This window comes from Pteronotus mesoamericanus, unplaced genomic scaffold (assembly GCF_021234165.1).
Source record: "Pteronotus mesoamericanus isolate MK-2021 breed Mesoamerican mustached bat unplaced genomic scaffold, CSHL_Meso_final contig_347, whole genome shotgun sequence".
Classification (NCBI taxonomy): domain Eukaryota; kingdom Metazoa; phylum Chordata; class Mammalia; order Chiroptera; family Mormoopidae; genus Pteronotus; species Pteronotus mesoamericanus.
The window spans coordinates 2,039,993-2,057,958 of record NW_026555137.1 but is presented as its reverse complement, the minus strand read 5'-3'; the positions used below and the strand labels follow the sequence as shown (position 1 = coordinate 2,057,958).

The window sequence follows — 17,966 nt, the reverse complement described above, 5'->3', positions numbered from 1 at the left end:
ATCCGTGGAGTTTCGTTTCATTCATTCAGCCAACTGCAAGCTTGACTTGTAATGTGCTATAGAAATATTCATGAGAACTTTTTACTTAAATCCCTTGAATGTTTTATAAGTTAAGTGGTATTTCAAATCACCAAGGTGGTTCAATATTTATTTAAAAGGGATTCTGTAGTGAAACCTCTATCAGCAGAAGAGTTGTCTTTTCATGAACGTAATTACCTTCCGGTTTCTAGACTCTTTTATTCTTGCTTTTTCTCACATGAAATTCGACATCTTCCTTGTAGGATAAGAAACTATTTTATATAGCAGTTAATATTTTGAAATAGTTGGGTATCGCAAAGACAGCGTTCTTTGGCCTGTGCTCAATTTAGATACAAGTGGGAGAAATCAAAGCTATTATGTCAGGTAAAATTCTTGAAATCATTTCACACTGGAAAACCATAGACTTTTTCATTGGTATTAGGGAGATAAAGTAGGTGTTTTTCTCACTCACGGCTTTTGCATGTCAGAATCTAGTCCTAAGGAGTTTTTGTACTCATCATTCTATTTTTCATTTTCAAAAGCATTTTAAGAAACAAAAGCGGCTGATCCCGGAGAGGACCGTCTGGAAGTACTTTGTCCAGCTCTGCAGCGCGCTGGAGCACATGCACTCCCGCCGCGTCATGCACCGAGGTGAGTGGCGTCCCGGGCTCAGGGGCCGGGCTGGCTGCGTTGCGTTGCAGCGGCTGCCTCCTGGCGGGGGTGGGGGGCAGTGGCTTGCTTCCCGGGTACCGGTGCGCTCGAGTGATGAGCCTTTGAGGGAAGCCCTCCCTCGTTTCCAGTAAGAATGAGGATTCGTTATTTTGTTGCTTGACTCTCTTGAGCATCTTACGGATTTGGTAGGTAAAGAAAAAAACCAGATGCAGGAAAACATAAGAGGTTGGTTTTTGTTTGTTTGTTTTTGTTTTTAACCAAATGAACAGCATATATTATGGCTGCTTAGATTTTTAATTTTCAGCATTCGTTGTCAGTATGTTCTTGGTGATTAGTCAAATGGTTGGACATGATGCGAAGGCTACATCACTCAGCAATTGACCCCTTGAATTTCGGTCATGAAAAATGTGATTTAACATTTAATATTTATTTAAGCAATGAAGATTTCTAAGGATGTCTATGTAAATTATATGTATGTAGAGTTATTCTATATTTTATGTAAATATGTGTATACATTAATACTGAATACAATATTTTATTTAAAATTGATGTAAAAGGGGCACGAATTTATTTTGTGTTTCAAATTTTACAAGTTTACCTGAATGGGAAAATGGGAAACAGAAATGTGTTGTAAATGGAAATTAATCCTGACCTTTATCACGCTGCCTTAGTGATTATTTGTCTCTCCGAGGACTGAGAACACAGTTTTTGGAGAGACAAATTAAGATACAGAAAAATTACCCAAAGTAAAGTAGTTGCTTCAAAATTCAGGCAGACTTATTTTCAGGGGACACTTTAAATTCTACCATAAAAAGTGTTTTTTAACCCTTGAAAATGGCTGAACTGACCTCACCTTTCCCCCGCGGCCTCACTGTCCCCAGATATCAAACCAGCAAACGTGTTCATCACGGCCACTGGCGTCGTCAAGCTTGGGGACCTGGGCCTGGGCCGCTTCTTCAGCTCCAAAACCACGGCGGCACATTCTTTAGGTGAGCGGGCAGGAGGGGCCCCTCCGGCGAGCGGGTGAGTTGCCCCCAACCCCCCGCTGCGGGCTGCCCCAGTCACGCTCTGGATCCGAGGGTGGGGCGCTGCCCCGGCGGCTGGACCAGGGCGGTGCTAACGAGCAAACCCGGTTTCACCTCTCGCCATTAACCTCCCTTTACCTGGAACGCCAGGGAGAGAAGCGTCAGGAAGGATTCTGTGCCGACAAAGAGTATGTACCAAACCCGGGGAGAAGCCCGGATGCGACTTATCATTGTTGACAAGTTGACTCTGATCTTTTGCTTTTAAAGAATTGTGAGCCTCGTCTGTTGTTATTGTATGTTTTTAAGAGCAAATTTAGGAGGCTGCTTTTAAGAGTTGGTGGCCACCTATACAAAATAAACCTGCTTACAGACAATATGGTAGGACAATAGGTTTTATTGTATGGTTTTTTAAAAAATTTTACTGAGGTTAAAATCTTTAGGGCATGGTTTATCCATAGAGCAGGTCTAGATTTTAGTGAAACTATGAATAAACCAGATCTGTATGAAGTTTACAAAGAAAATTCTGAATAAGCTTGCGTAAATGAAGTCTATCTTGGAGCCAAATTTTATTTAACTTTGTAAAGATAGCTTTAGGAATTTAGTTCCAAAAGGTAAGAAACATCTTGTAATGATTATACTCTGTTTTTTAAAAAAACACAGTTTGTTTTTCAAACATCAACTAAAGGAAACTGTTTTCTAATATTGATTAAGAGGGACACACACCACCAAATTTTACATATGCATCAATCCTTAAGAGATTGGGAAGGCTCTGAATTTTTAAATGGTGTATTTACTTTGCATCTCTTATTTGTATTATTTGACTCCATGAGCACAAATCAACACACGATAAAATCTGTTCTCTCATGTTTTCGGTAGTGGATAAAATTGTATAGGTGGCCATGTTTCCAGTTTTCAAAATGAGTTCTTTAAAGACAATGTGTGTCAGCACAGAATAGAATAATTTCTGCATGCAGTGTTAAACATCACAAATATTAAAGCTCAAGCTGCTGGATGTTCAAATCCTCAAAGCTGAAAAGCAAAGCCTCGAAGCCCCCGCACTGTCCTTGGCCCCCAGCTCTCCCGCTGTCTGCACGGAGGCGCGGGCTCTCTGGTTTCGGGCCCCTCTCCCGCACCCCAGTCACTTCGCACCTGCCTTAGGAAGACGCCCCTGTGCTTTCTAAGGTGCTGTCCCTGCGGAAATGGAACGGCACGAAAGTCCTGCCGTCACTGAGCAGTGTTTCCCAGGCAGGTCATAACCCCTTAATGAGTTGTGAAATCAATGTAGTGCGTCGCAGCGAGCATCATTCTTAGTGAAATAAAATATAACAGAGCCGACAGTATCAGAATGCACTGCAGGCGCAATAGCAAACACTGGTACTTGAAACCTTTGATCAGTGACAGCGTGTGTTCCCATCGGGTCTCAGCGTTACTGGGGGGTCATCGTCACGAAATTTGAAAGCCACTTCCCTAGACGACCAAGAAGCTTGATTCAAGGGGCAGATGTGTTCTTATCATAAAATTGAAAGATGGAGACATACGCGTAACACCTGTTACATCTGTAAGGCTGATGCACAATATGCAAGGGCAGAATGCGCGAGGACAGGCCCGATCCGGCGGTCAGTGTCCCCAGCCGCAGGCGTTCCGGAAGAGCGAGGTGTGGGGTCCCAGGTGGTTTGGTTTTCATCCCCCTGACAGCTGTTGATGCTGAGCATCTCTTTATGGCTTGTTGGCCTCTGTATGTCCCCTCTGGGAAAATGTCTGTTCTGGTCCCCTGCCCATTTTTTAAATCGGATTGTTTTTTCTTAAATCTATTTTATGAGTTCTTTATCTATTTTGGATGATAACCCCTTGTCAGATAAATCTTGTGTAAATACCTTTTCCCTTTCAGTAGGTTAGCTTTTCTTTTTGTTGATGGTTTCCTTTCCTGTGCAAAATCTTTTCGGTTTGACCTGGTCCCATTTGTTTCCTGGGCTTTCGTCGCTCTTGCCGGAGGAGGCAGGCCTGAGGAGGCAGGCCGTGAGTGCTGCTAACGCTGATGTCGAAGGGCTTACAGCCCGTGTTTTCTTCTAGAAGTTTTATGCTTTCGGGTCTTACAGTCAAGCCTGTGATCCATTTATTTACATCTGATATCTAGTCATTAATATATAGAAATACAATGAAATTCTGTATATTAACTTTATATCCTGCAAATTTAATGAATTCGTACATTAGTTCTGGTAACTTTTTGGTGGAATCGTTGGGGTTTTCTGTGTATAGCGTCATGTCATCTGCAATAAGTGACAGTCTTACTTCCTCCTTTCCAGTCTGGGTGACTTTTATATATTTTTGCCTTGTCTGATTGCTGCAGCTAGAACTTCTAATAATGTGAGTAAAAGGGGCAAACATAGGTGTCCTTGTCTTGTTTCTGACCTTAGAGGAAAAGCTGCCAGCTTTTTCCTGTTATACTAGCTGTGGGTTTGTGATACATGAAGGGCTTTATTCTGTTGAGGTGTTTTTCCTTTATATCTACTTTGTTGAGAGTTTTTGCTATAAATTGGTATTGAGTTTTGCCAAATGCTTTTTTTTTTGCATATATTTCAATGATTATATGATTTTTATCTTTTGTTAATGTGGGATATCAGGTTGATTTGTGGATATTAAAATGTCCTTGCAGCCATCGAATAAATCCTACTTGGTCATGCTTATGATTTTTTTAAATGTATTTTTTTAATTTGATGAATTTAGTATTTTGTTGAAGATTTTTCCATTCTACGTCCTTCCTGGATTGCAACCTGTATGTATATGCGTATGTGTGTGTTTTTGTGCCTTTGGTTTTGGTGTCTGGGTAATGTTCACCTTATAGAGTGAGTTTGGAGGTGTTGGTCTGTCTTTAGTTTTCTAAAATAATTTGGAGGATGTTAAAATCCTCTTTAAATATTTGGTAGCATTTACCTGTGAAGCCATCTGGACCTGATCTCTTGATTGTTGGGAGATTTTTGATCGCTGACTCAATTTCATTACTAGTAATCTATCTGTTCAGGTTTTCTCTTTCTTCATAGGCAGGTTTTCGAAGATTGGATGTTTCTAGAAATTTATTCATTTCTTGTCGATTGTACTATTTGTTGGCGAATAAGTGTTCATAGTGATCTCTTACGATTTTTTGTGTTTCTATGGTATCAGTTGTGATTTCTCCTGTTTCATTTCTGATTTTATTCATTTTGGCCTTTTCTTTTTTCTCTTGATGAGCCTGGCTAAAGGTTTATCAATTTTGCTTTTCTTTTCAAAGAATCAGCTTTTATTTTCATTGGTGATTTCTATTTTTTGACTCTAGTTCATTTTCTCTCTAATCTTTATGATTTCCTGTCTTGTGCTAATGTGGGCTTTGTTTAATCTTCTTTTTCTAGTTCCTTTCACTGTAAAGTTATTTGAGATTCTGTTTCTGGAGGTGGGCCTCTCTCACTATAAACTTCCCTCTTACTGCTTACTAAAGATATTGGAGTGTTGTGCTTTTATTTTCATTTGTCTCAAGATATATTTTGATTTCCTTTGATATCTTTGTTGATCCATTGGTTGTTAATAGCATATTGCTTAATCTCTACATGCTTGTGTTATTTCCAATTTTCTCCTTGTAATTGATTTCTAGTTTTATATCCTTTTGTTCGGTAAAGATGCTTGCTATGATTTTTGTCTTTTTAAATTTATTGAGAGTTGGTTATGTCCTGCCATGTGATCGATCCTGGAGAATGTTCTGTGTGCATTTGAAAAGAATGTGTATTCTGATGCTTTTGGATGGGATGTTTCATGAACAGGGGGTGTGTCCGCCTGGTCTATTGTGTTGTCGAAAGGCCGTTGTTTCCTGATTGATTTTCTGTCTGAATGATCCATCCATTGATGTCAGCGGGCTATTAAAGTCCCTTACTATTATTGTACTGCTGTCCATTTTCTCCTTTCTTCCCTGTTAATATTTGCTTTATAGATGCATATTTTGTGGGGCTCCCACAAATGTTATATCCTCGTGTTGGGTTGACCCTTTATTTGCATTGTGATGTACACTTATTTTTTAAGGAAGAAAATAACCACATTTGGCAAAATCTAAATTTTATAAACAACCCCTTTTCTATCATTACTGTTTATTATTAGTTCTTTTTTTTTAAATAAAGAAGTTTATTTCATTCTCAAGGGGCTTCTCTTCTCAGTAGCAACCCTGCGCCTGAGTGGCCCACTCCGTCATGACTGAAGCGGAGGAGCAGGTAAAAAGTGACCTTAACAAAACTTAGAAAAATTAATCTGCTGTAACGTCACACCACATGGTATACTCCGAAGGTGTGTACCAGTAACTGGGGTGGTTATCTGCTGTCACAGCAAATCTATTTCCACCGAGTACCGTGGAGGATTAGGGCGGAGTGCTTCCAGTCTGCGCGCTCACCTGTGAAGGGAGACAAAGCAGGTGGGAGAGGTAGATTGATAAGGTTCCAGTATGGAGTTTCGCTTGCTTTCATAGTGTCCCCCAGAAGGGGGAACATGGAGAATTTTCTCTTTGCACGCACCTTTGTGACTTTAGTTACCCTGTGTGCTTCCATAGGCTGAAAATAGAGTGAGTGGATTTTTTAAGCCAGCCAGAGTGCTCTGGTACTGGCCCCCGCGCTGACAAACGTTCGAAACCCCTCGGGGGCGGCTGTTGTCAGCGGTAAAGATGGAACCGCTCCCCGCCATTCCCAGGGCGGCGCGCTGTTCTCTGGCTTGGCGACCGCGCCAGCCGAGCGGCGCAGGGCTGCCTTCCGACCAGCATGCGCGTTTCCGTGCCGGGATCTCCCGAGGGTACGGTCACGCTCCGCACACCGTTTCCGAGTGTGACACGTGCTCTGATGTCAGCTCGGGAAACGAGCGGCCTCGAACAGCTGCGGTCCCGCGGCGGCTGGCCCGCCCCTGGCCCGGCGCCTCCGCGGGCGCGCGCTCCCGCCGCCCGCGCGGTTTGGAGCTGCCAGGGCAGCTGTGTGTGGTCTGCGCTGCGGGCTACTCCGAACATTTTATTTTTACCTTTCCTCCTGTCTTGAAAGAAACAGGTGCCCTGGGAAGGAGCTGCTCTCTAATTCTGCCTCTCGGCCACCGCCGCAAGTGTTTATTGAAGGCGGCAGTGGCCACGCCGCGTCGTTTTCCCAGCACCGCTGAGCCCGGCTGCCCGTCCCTGGCGGAGGCCTGGCGGGCCCGGGTAGACGTCCAGCAGGGCCGGCGCTGTGATGCGCTTGACACGGGCCGGGGCAGACCCCGGCGACGCTGCAGGTTCCTGGGTTTCCCTCGCGTTAACGCAAGCCCTTCCGTGTTAGCAGTCGCCCGTAACAGGTGACAACTTTTATTTACCGCATGACTTTTGTAGAGGTGCTGGTCTGCCGCTGAGCCGCTCTGAGCTGCGCCCCAGTAACCCCCTCAGCCCTGAGTAAGCTCGGCCTGCTCGGCCCGCCCGGCGGCGTGGCCGCGCGCCCCCTGGGCGGCGGGAGTAGGAGGGGCAGTGGCAGCCAGTCGCTTGGCCCTGAGGCTGTGTCCGTCTGTGTTTTTTGAAGTCAAACCAAAGTATAAGGCGACCTGTGTCCTGTGCTTTTCCAGCAAGGGCTGTTCGTAGCCTCCTGTTCCGCGCTTGCTCTGGTTTGTGCGTTTGTGCCTCGTTAGTGGCACAGGTGAGATGAGACCAGATGTCCCAACCCTTGATCGATATTGTCCCGCCTCTCATTTAAAAAATAACAAAACAGCAACACAGATCTAACCATATAAAAGATGCTTCAGTGGGTCTATTTTTTTTTTCTCATTCAAATGTGTGCAGGGAATGTAGTGCTGAATTGTAAGCTACAGTGTTGAAAAAATTCTGTATATAACTTCTGATAAGATGAAAGTGACTAATTAACTTAGTCATATATTCCATAATAGCAGAATGTAAGCAGAAATTTTTCTTTTCATTATCTTGAAAGATAATTTCATATCTACAGTATGAAACTGTGGAACTTTAGACAATCCGTCTTCCTTTGGTCAGGAGAAATTTTAGAACACATTTATTATTAGAGTACATACACCACATAACACGTTTCTCTGATAGCTAGATAAGGCAAGCCACGTAATGAAAGATTTTCTATGTTTAAATAACTGTCTTAGTATATTCTTAAAAAGCGCAGAGAGCATTTTCAGTTGTTAGCTATTTTCCCTTAATATTAGACTTTCTCTGGGTTTTTTAAATGTCATTTACTTTTACTCGTGTCAGGAGGTTAAGATGACGTGGTATCAGCGGTAGTAAAACAGTCCCGTGCTACCTGCAGCCGTGCGCTCTCGCAGGCTCCGTGCGGTGCTGCGCCTGCCTTCCCCGCCCCCGAGTCCCCGGGCCCCCGCGGGGTCGGGTTCCTGTCACAGCGCGTCGCCCGCAGCGAGCCCTTTCCCCGGGCGGCCGCCTCGGTGGCCATGTCCTGGAGCCTGGTGCTAACAGCCGCCGCTGTCGCAGGCTTTGGAGAACTTGCTGAGTCGTTACACAGTCACTAAGTTTGCGTTGCGGGGAAGCACAGTGCCGCGTTTCCCGTACCTGGATTTCCCCGAACAGTGAACGGTCGGCCTCTGTGCCCGGTGGGGAGGAAGGACGGATCGGTGGGGGTGACGAGGTGCCCGCCCTGCTCGGCGTGGAGCCCGGCGCAGACGCGGCGCCGCGGGGTGCGTGGGCGCGGCCGGGCCTCCTCGCCTGAGCCGCGCGGCGCCGTGCCAACCGGCCCAACACGCGCTAGCCGCATTGGGGTCGCGAGACTCGGTCCCTGCTGTTTACGTAAGGACACCGCTGGAAACGTGGCACTCAAGGAGCTGAGCAGCATGCTTAGATTTACATTTCAGTATTTTGGGGGGATGTATGTAGTTGAAATATTAAACATGCATATTTAGTATCAAGGAGTTTGTGGCTTATAATGTGAAGAATCCTGCCGCAGCTCCAAGCCGCAGTGTTAAAAGTATGTAACTTTTTGTAATGACCTCCAGCAGCTCCCAAGCAAAGGCTTTCTTGCCCATTCAGTTATTTGACATTTTAAGTTTAGTTTTATAGAAAACCCCATTGCCCTCCTCCTCTGTCCCCTCCATCTGCAGGCGGTCGGCGGGTTCGTTTTTGTGCCTTTCCGGTGGGTGCCGGGCTGACTGTCCGCTGCCAGCGTGTGTCCTTCCCCGCCGGTCACCGGCCTCTCACACCCATCCCTCCCCGACGGATCCGCGGGTTTCCCAGGGCTGCCGGGGAAGTCGCCGTTGCTTTCCGTCAACCCTGCACCTGTGCACCTCAGTGCCAGGTGCCCCCCGGGCTGCGCCGGGCCCGTCTCTCTGCCCCTCCCGCCCCGCCGGCCGCCTGCCCCTGCCCCGGGACGCGGAGCCTGGAAACAGCCTTCACTGGCCCAGCTTCCTACCGCCCTGCGGGCACGTCCCGATCCACAGTCCTCGCTTTCTTGGCTCAGGCAAGCGACAGGGGAAGGTGCCGGATTGCCCGACGCCGGAGAGCTCGCCCCCGTTTCGCCCAGGGACGGGACAGGTGCCCCCTGCCCCGCTGCTCCGGGGCTGCTCGGCTCTTCTTTTTCTGACCCAGACCGCAGTTGTCAAACGTGCGCGTGTGTCTTCAAAGCAAACGCTGTAGTTGAAGAATTTAGTTCTTAACGTTGGCCCCATTTATGTCATATCCGAAGACTCTGCGTTTTGTTTAAGCTTCGTTTATTCCCCGTTTGCCTGTTCTTTTCCCTGTTCTTCACCTTCACTAACGCTCGCTTTGCTTGCGTTCTGACGGGGACTGTGGGTTTTTAGGGAAAACAGACTCCCGTACAGATCCCGTTTCTTGTGCCTGTGCGGCTCGTGACGTTCTCACCTTGAGCACAGTGTCGCTTCCTCACCTGGCTATGAGGCTGTCACTTTATTCTAATCTTGGAAAACTGACGCCTGCCCCTGAGGTGGAGGCCGGGGTTGTGAGGGCAGGGCTCTCCTCCTCCTCCCACCAGACACCGCCGCCCCCCACCCCCAGCCTGGTTGCGAGAGCTACGGTCTTAATAGGATTTGCAGTAAATGCCTGGGTGTTCCTGAAAATTCATAGAAAAAGGAGAATTTCCTTTTCTCCATGGGTAGCAGTGGATTTTTGGTAGCTCTTCCTTCAGGCAACTAAGATCCCCAAATATTGTTCTCAAACTTTGATTTTCTGTTTGGGAAAAAAATAGCCTTAGGCCAATGATAATGACGAGGTCGGTATCTAAGGTGCAAATTTAACATATTCATGCTGAAAGTCACAAATGTTTTTACCCTTCAAAATAGAATGTATATGCCTTTGTTTATTTTTATGTGTTTAATAAACATTAACATTTGTTCGCATTATGTAAAGTGGTCATAGGAAAGAGAAAAAGGTATTAACACATCAAAACAAGCAAAATGAAATATTATCTCGAGCACCCTGCCTCTACGAAGGTCTCAGTAGTCAGGTAGTAACTGACATTTTTTTCAGAGATTTCCGTGGCCTTTCACATACGTTACTATATAACCCTTTGATGTACAAAAGTCTATTATATTCTTTCTAAAGTAGGAGTAGGAAAGTAGTGAATGTTAATGATTGTACAGTTTGTAATTTTAAGAGTTGCCTTGTGTTCTAAGAGATGTCTCTGTAAAAGTTAATGAGTATGATTTATCTGTGCATATCCACTAAATTATTATAGGTTCATATTTAAGTGAAGTACTGCATTACTGTGTGCTTATTTGGGGCATGCAATCCTTTTTTTTTTTTTTTTTTTTTAAGGAAAGAAACGAAGCCCACGTGACCCACTTGCCCAGGTGTTCTCGCCAGGGTTCCTCCCCGACCCCCCGGTCCATCCCTAGATCCCCTCAGAGTGGCGGTCGGGGGAGAGGGATCGGAGCCGAGCCCACCCCGCCCTTGCTAGCAGGGGTGGGCGTCCAAGCGCTGCGTGAGGGCCAGGGAGTGAGGAGGGGACGGAAGAGTGTTCTCCAGAACCGTTTTCTGATTATAATCGCCTTGGCGGCCTTTTCAATCCAGAATTTGGAAAGTGGTCTCTTGCCCCAGCGGCACCTTCATGTCATGCCCTCTTGTCTCCCCCGCTTTGTGCTGCAGTGGGTACGCCGTACTACATGTCGCCCGAGCGAATCCACGAGAACGGGTACAACTTCAAGTCCGACATCTGGTCCCTCGGCTGTCTCCTCTACGAGGTGGGTGCTGCGGGTGAGCTTCGGCCACCCGGTCGTGGCCCTCGCTGAGACCCGGTGCCCCGTGCCCCGTGCCTGCGGCGGGCGCCTGTTTTTCCTGGGTGACGATTGGAAGGTTTTGATTATGGAGAGTTAATTCATTGAGTTGGTAACTGATTTTATAATAGAAGTTAGTAAATGATACATTCTTGCATGTTTAATATATTTTTTTAATTGTTCTGTTCATAAGATTTTTATTTTTAAATGTTTACGTTAACCTGCTGTTTTCCAGCATCTCTCAGTCATAAAAATATGCATGTGAACACCTGAGAAAAGACTTGCCCTCCGTGCCTTGCAGGAGGGCGTGGGGGATGGGCTCACACTACGAAGGCTCCGCGAAGGCCTTGTCGCTGCCCGTTTTTGCACTTCCGCACGGAGCGGCCGGGCTTGGAGCAGAGCGTGCCGGCCAGTCGTGCTTCCAGGCTGCCGCTTCGTCTCCTCCCCACGAGTGACAGCTTGTCCTGGGCCAGCTCCACGGAGGACTCGCTCTGCTCTGCGGCTGCCAGTGCGCCGACGGGACACCGGGTCCTGGAGGTGGGACCCCGGCAGACACTGCGGGGCCGTGACCTCGGTGGGCCCTCGCCCCGCGCAGGCTGAGGCAGCAGGAGGGACCTTTGGCCAGCGACCCAGTCACCTTATTGAAGGGCAGTCTTCCCCGGGTTCTAGGCTTTGAGTTAAAGGGGTCACTTTAAAATGAGCATACTTTTCAGTTACTCTTTTAATAAAATGAAATGAAGGGAAAGAATACATGGAGTCATCTTCCTGGTGTAATGTATACAAAGGAAAGGAAGTCGTAGAAACCAATTTATTTCTTACTCTATATCGTGTCTCTTGGCCTCTTCATGTAAATACAACACAGAGCGAGGCCATCGCTTGTCATTGCTCCCCGCTACTTGGAAGTGGCGCCTAAGAGAGTGGGCTTTTTGTTTTTTTTTTTAACGTGTGCCATGATCTTTAATTATTATTTTACTGATTGTGGTTCCAAGTTTCCAAATTTTAAGAGATTAGTTATTTTGAGATCATTTGTTTTGTTCTCCCTACTAAAGTGACTCATGATTATTTAAAAGGAAGGTTTTTTAAATGTTCTTGAATTACATCTCTAGTAAAATTTTTATTATAAGAAGTCATGAGTTAGTTATATAACAAATATTTTTATGTATGCATATGAGATTAGAAGAGTTATGCTTACTGTGTTTTGTTCTGCTAATAATTTTGTACAATGTTAAAAAGAACTAAATTGATTATATTAAGTTACTATAATGTTTAAAAGTCACTATACATTTTAAAACATTTTATACCTGTTTAGGTCACCTTTGATTCTTTCAGGCCATAGTCTGATATTACCAAGGCCACATTTTCCCTTCAAACACCTAAAATAAACAGCCGCATTGAATCCCACTGATGCGATTAAATTTAGCAATGAAAACATTCGGTTGAAGTTATAAGTGTTTTTTGTGAAGTTTGCATAATTCTTTTAGGGCCAGCAGCCTCTCCTGTCAAACTGCAGCCGTTCTTTACGTTCTGAATTCGCCTTTGAGAGGCAGAGGCCCGCTCTTCTGTCCTCCAGGTGATCTCCCAAGTGCACATCGTTTCTTCTCCCGTGTCCACGAGTTTTCTGTGTCGTGGATGGTCTTAAATTCAGGTAGTTCTCACGTTAACATGAGTTTTCATGTTGGTGCATTTTCTCAATTCCCGCATGCAAGTCACTTGGCAGAACTAGAATTTTTCTAAACATTTAATTTACATTTATGTTGTATCTGCTTCCAGTTAGGTTTTAATATCACTTTCCTGGAAACACCCAGTAATTGAGCTTTAAAAAATCGGCCCTAAGATTTCCCTAGGTATTTTACATTGCGTCCCACTGAGAATTTACAATAAAGGAGTCGGAAGCCTTTTTTTGAAAATGTATTTGAAACTCAGAAAATTAGACTTTCAAATATTCCTGAAACCTCAAAAAAAAAAAAAAAAAAAAAAAAAAGCCCTGGCAGTGCCGTTTTAATTGATATGCAACAAAGTAGACTTTACTAATTAAAACCGAGATGCTGTGCTTTTGCTACACGCCCTTTACATGGAAAAGTCGGTTCTACACGTTTCCTTTATTGTTCAGCTCAGCAACCGCATCCTTCCAGGGTTGTAGGTTGGTGGCTTACAGTTCAAAAAAAGAGAAAGCTGCCACCAGCCCCGAAGACAGACAGTGGGCTCCCGTCCCTCCCACGCCCCCGGAATACTAATCAGGAAAGTCGGACCCTGGAGGTCAGGGAGCAAGTCAATCATCCCGCGGCCGCCTCAGTGCGGAGGATCAAATTAGCCTGAAAAATTCAGCTGCCGGGCGCGCGGCCGAGCAGCTGTCAGGGCAGCGCCGAGATGCACTAATGAACCAGATGAATAGTGCAAAAGCTGGAAAATAAAAACAGGACAGTTGACATTTTTCATCTGTCAAAGCAGGAGATGCATGAAAATAGACCGTTCCTGTTTAACTCCTTAGGGGATGTTCCCTTTCTTTTTTTTTTTCTTTCTTTTTTTTTTCTTTCTTTCTTTCTTTTATTTTTTAACACTCTGCAGTGTTGAGACAGCAGTCCTGCCAGGAACCCCGGCACACGGGGGTAGGTCGCGGACCCAGCCGCGGACACCCACGGCCAACCCCGTCAGAGTCCGGTTCGTCCCTAAGTGCCCTTGCGTTTTGAACAAAAACCAAAAATGGGATGACGCTGGGAGGCCCTCCCTTGGACATACCCTCCGCGATGGGGCATCTTCTGTGCTTGGGGACATTCAGATTTTCACGCGCCCTCGTTCCCAAGGGACAGCTCCCGCGGAGGCGGTTTTCCGGGGCCCGGGGGCCGTGCGTCCCCTCTGCGGGCGGGCCGAGCAGGCCGGCCCCCTCGCCGCGGCTGCGAAGGGGTTAAGCCGTGGGCCGCCGCAGACAGATGAGAGCCATTTTCAGCTGTCCTGTCCCCGCGGACGCCCACTGAGTAGCGCGGCGCGGACCGGCGTGTTTCACACGCGCTCCGCCTGTCTGGGGAGTGTACGCACTGTCCTCCCCCAATCAAACTTATTAGCGCGCGCGGAGAAGGGTGACTGGTTGCAGGGCCGCCTGCGGCGCCGCCGCGCCCCTGCCGCCGCGGTTCAGAGGGTTCGGAGGTTCCGGACAGGACGCGAACATCTCAAATTGAATTTTTAGTTGTAACCCTGCTTACTGCGGTCCTTGCTTGCCCTTTAAATGTCAAAGTAGAACCTTATCTGGAAATACATTTAAATTCAATAATATCTTTTTAAAAGTTGTTCATTCTTGGAGTCATTCCGCGCTCCCCCCTCCCCCGCGTTAAAAACCTCATTTGGATGCCTCGAGGTAGCGTCCCTGAGTCGTAGGGCTTTTGAACATTTTGAGCGCTTTTTTGAGACGACATGGAAAGAAAAAATAAAAAGCTCTGAGTCCCTGCGACCTGCGTGAGACCAGCTATTGGAGTCGGACGGTCTTCTCCCCACCGAAGCTGCTCTCCCCGGGAAAACGCCGCGCCTCCCCTTCCCTGCGCCGTTGCCAGACAGGGCCTCGGGGTTCACTTTGGTTTTGTTTCTGCTCTTCTTTGGCCGTTGCCTGTTTGACGTGAACCGTCGAGGTCTGTTCGGTCACGAGATGACCCCAGTGCTTTCATGGCGTTGCAGGGACAAAGAATTTTAAGTTACTTCATGTTCTTTTTCCTACTGTTTTATGTCATGTGTGTATATAAAGAAACATTGCTCACCATTTCTCCTCTTCAGGGAATTTTAAATGTTGGGGGGAAATAACCAAAAATTGAAGTAAGATTTTTAGAAGTTACTAAGTAATTGCCAGAAAGAGCTTTTCATGAGAATCGAAAGGCCCAGCTCACTTTCCTTCGAGCGCACGGGTTCCTTCCTGTCCGCGTGAGCGCCTGGCCAAGCCGCCTTTGGAGTGACCTCGTCACTGTGCCCTGTCCTTGGGGCGTTTTGCAGATGGCGGCGTTGCAGAGTCCCTTCTACGGCGACAAGATGAACCTGTACTCGCTGTGCAAGAAGATCGAGCAGTGCGACTACCCCCCGCTTCCCTCGGACCACTACTCGGAGGAAGTAAGTCGCCCCGGGCCGCGAGGCCGGCCACTGTCCCTGCCGACACCCGCGCGGCGCTAACAAACGCCCCTTTGCCCCGGGCACCCAGGGAGGGCTTCCAGCACCGCGGCACGAGGGGCCCTTTTCGTTACTCCCCGTCCCTCGGGGGCGCCGGCCTTCGGAACCTGCTCTCCCGGCGGAGCTCCCCTCCTGTTCCTGGTTTTCAAAACCCGACCCGGGCGTCCCTCCGCCGCCTGCCCTTTGGCCTGTGCGTCCCGCTCTGCCCTCTCTCGCGACAGCACCTGTCCTGCCTGCACCGCACCGTCGCGCCGGACTCCTCCGCCGCGTGCGTCAGTGTGCGGGGTGGGAGGGGCTCTTTGAGGCCATTCCCCCGCCCCCCCCCTCCCACCTAGCCAAGATCGGGGTCTGAAACCGCACTCGCTTTGGTGCCGGGTTCACATGAGTTGTTTTGGCTCAACCCAGCGTCTCCTGTGTTAGCTGGAAAGGCCCTGGCCTCCCCGGTTCCGTCCTCATTTTGCCGGTTCCGTCCCCACTTTGCCAGTTTAGAAGGAGCTGGCGGGACAGCAGGTCCCCGCCACCTCGGGCGCCCAGCGCCCCTTTGGAAGCTCATTGGCCGCCCACGCGGAGGAAGCACGGGCTTGAGCGGCCCCCTCACCTCCGCGTGCGCAGTCGCCCGGTTTCTCCCGAGGAGGAAGGGAGGCGCGAGGGCGGGTGTAAAGCGTCCGTGGCGCTCACTCGCGCAGCGGCCGGCCGCGCGTCCCTCTCTCTGTTTTGAAGAGAACGGCGCTCAGTGTGTTTTTGTGCAGGGAAAACTGAGTCGGTGTAACCTGAACAGTGAACATCCTACAGAATTTCTGCACAGAAAGCGCTGGGGGCCCTGGGACGTCGCGAGCGTCCCCTTGGCTGGGAGCTTAGAGGCCGCCCATCGGCGCTGGCGGGCCCTTGTTCCGCAGCGCGGGCGTGGGTGACGGGGCTGCGCTCTTCCCCGGCGGGGCGGTCGCTGGAAGCAGCATGTCCGTCTTCTGCTCCGGCTGCTCCGCTGGCCGTTTGAATTGCTCTGTCGGGGGCGGCACAGAATCCCGGCCTTCCCTGCACCGGCCTCAGAGCCCCGGCCGCCGAGCAGGACGGTCGCGCGGGTGTCAGGCGCCCCGCTTTGTTGTGTCACTCACGCTGCTGCCTTTCCCCGCGAAGCGCATGAATATTTCACGTCTCGGCGTCCTCATCCCCTATTCTTCTTGACTAATTTTCAGACTGTCTGCATTTGCATTTCACATGCTGGCTGATTAGGAGCTGCCGAGCCGTGCGAGGCCCCGCGGGCGGTTGCCATGGCGACCTGCGGCGGGATTGTAATGACGGGGGCGCGCGTGCGCGCGCCCTGCCAGCACCTGCCCGCGGGGTCGTTGCGCCAAGACCGGGTGCGAGGCAGGCGCTTGGGGCAGCATCGAGGCTTTTCGCCCCCCAACCGCGTTCCCGGCTTCAAAAAGGGAGGCCAAGCAAACCGTGTTGTATGGGGTGCTTTCCAGAGATAAAAAACAAAACAAGTCCGCTCCCTCCCAGCGGTGAAATCTGCTGGGCCTGGGAAGACGGAAAGCTGCACCGACTGGGCAAACACGGCAACGCATTCTTCCTGCAGAATGAGATGTAGAAGGTGCGGGCTAATAATGCCGCTTCTGCCTGCGCAGCTCTGCAGAAAAGTTCTCAGAGCGAGAGCTTTGAAGTGCAGATGTGCTGATAAATATTTTCTCTCCTTAAGCGGGAGCTCTGTGAAATAATTATTCAGAATTTATGATAGAAAAATAAAAGAAACCCTCAGACAGAGTCAGCGCTGCCACACCTGAGCGCGACCTTAAACCTGTCTTTATGGGGCAGGCCTCTAGCTCGGCTCGTTTGAACTCCACGCAGATTTACCGCTTTTGCGTGGCCAAGTGTGCGGAACAGCCAAGACTGGAGTATGAAGTTTTTAAGCTGGACTTTCCATCAAAGGACGGGCTCATTAAGCGTCAGTTTTGTGGCTGAACCAGGGACAGGCCGTGCGACCCCCGTGGGCCGCCCTGTGGAGCCGCGAGAGGGTTGGCGGGTGGCCCTGTCTTTAGGGACCCGCGTGCCTTTTCTGAAATGCCGCTTCTGGCTCCTCGGCCTCCCTCCCGTTAGTTTCGTTCTCCTTCCTGAGATAGTGCTGCGGGCCTGTCCTGTTTGTCGTCCGGTTTTGGGGGGCCACCAGGAGCGGAGGGCCCCTCCTGCTCCCCAGGCGCTGGAGGCGCTCCGAGCAGAGAGGCCCCGCGTCACTCCCGTCTGGGACAGGGGCCACGGCGCTTTCTCCTGCTTGGCTCCGTGTGAACGACAGAGTGATAATAATAGTAAATTTTAATTCAGCTGAAAGGGTCCCAGGTGTCTGCGGGCCATTTTTGAGAATAAACGTGCACAGGCTTGACTAGCGCTGGTGCACAGGGTTGTCCTCAGACTTCGGACGCTCCGTTTTGGTCAACGCATCCCAGGGCGCCTCTGTGGGCGAGTGGGCGAGGCCGCCCTCCCTTTCACGGGGGCAAATAGGGGCGGCGGGGCGCGGGGGTGGCGCGCCCTGGGTCAGACACCCGAGTCCCGCAGTCAGCGGGGCCCAGCACCCGCAGGCATCGCGCGGTGACCAGGGGCCAGGACCGGTGACAGGACGAGAGGAGGAGACGCAAGGGCGGGCGTTCTTCTTACGCATCCGCCCGGGAGCCGAGCCACAGGAGCGCTCGAGTTTGCAGGACTGTGCCCGTCCCTGACGCCCCGACGGCCGCCCTCAAGGAAAGGAAGACGCCACGTGAAAGCTTTAGAAACGGTAGCCGGCATTTTTACCTAATCTTTATGAATCATTTCTATTTGGATTCGGAATGTGCTTTAAAAAGCTTTTTAACGAAGTCGGGTCAGTCACAAAACACAGGACCCTTGTGTTAGCTCATAAAAGAGCTACTT

The 17,966-nt window shown here is 49.1% G+C and overlaps 1 protein-coding gene across 3 annotated transcripts in view; it reads left to right on the top strand.

The window, feature by feature from the left end:
- The window catches only part of NEK7 (NIMA related kinase 7), a 75,550-nt gene that overhangs the window by 54,832 nt on the left and 2,752 nt on the right, over positions 1-17,966 (top strand). For all 3 annotated transcript variants that reach the window (XM_054576551.1, XM_054576552.1, XM_054576550.1), the window contains 4 exons: positions 561-669; positions 1,572-1,679; positions 10,798-10,892; positions 14,898-15,011. In XM_054576551.1, the coding sequence (XP_054432526.1) occupies positions 561-669; positions 1,572-1,679; positions 10,798-10,892; positions 14,898-15,011 (426 nt within the window). The remainder of the gene's footprint in view (positions 1-560; positions 670-1,571; positions 1,680-10,797; positions 10,893-14,897; positions 15,012-17,966) is intronic.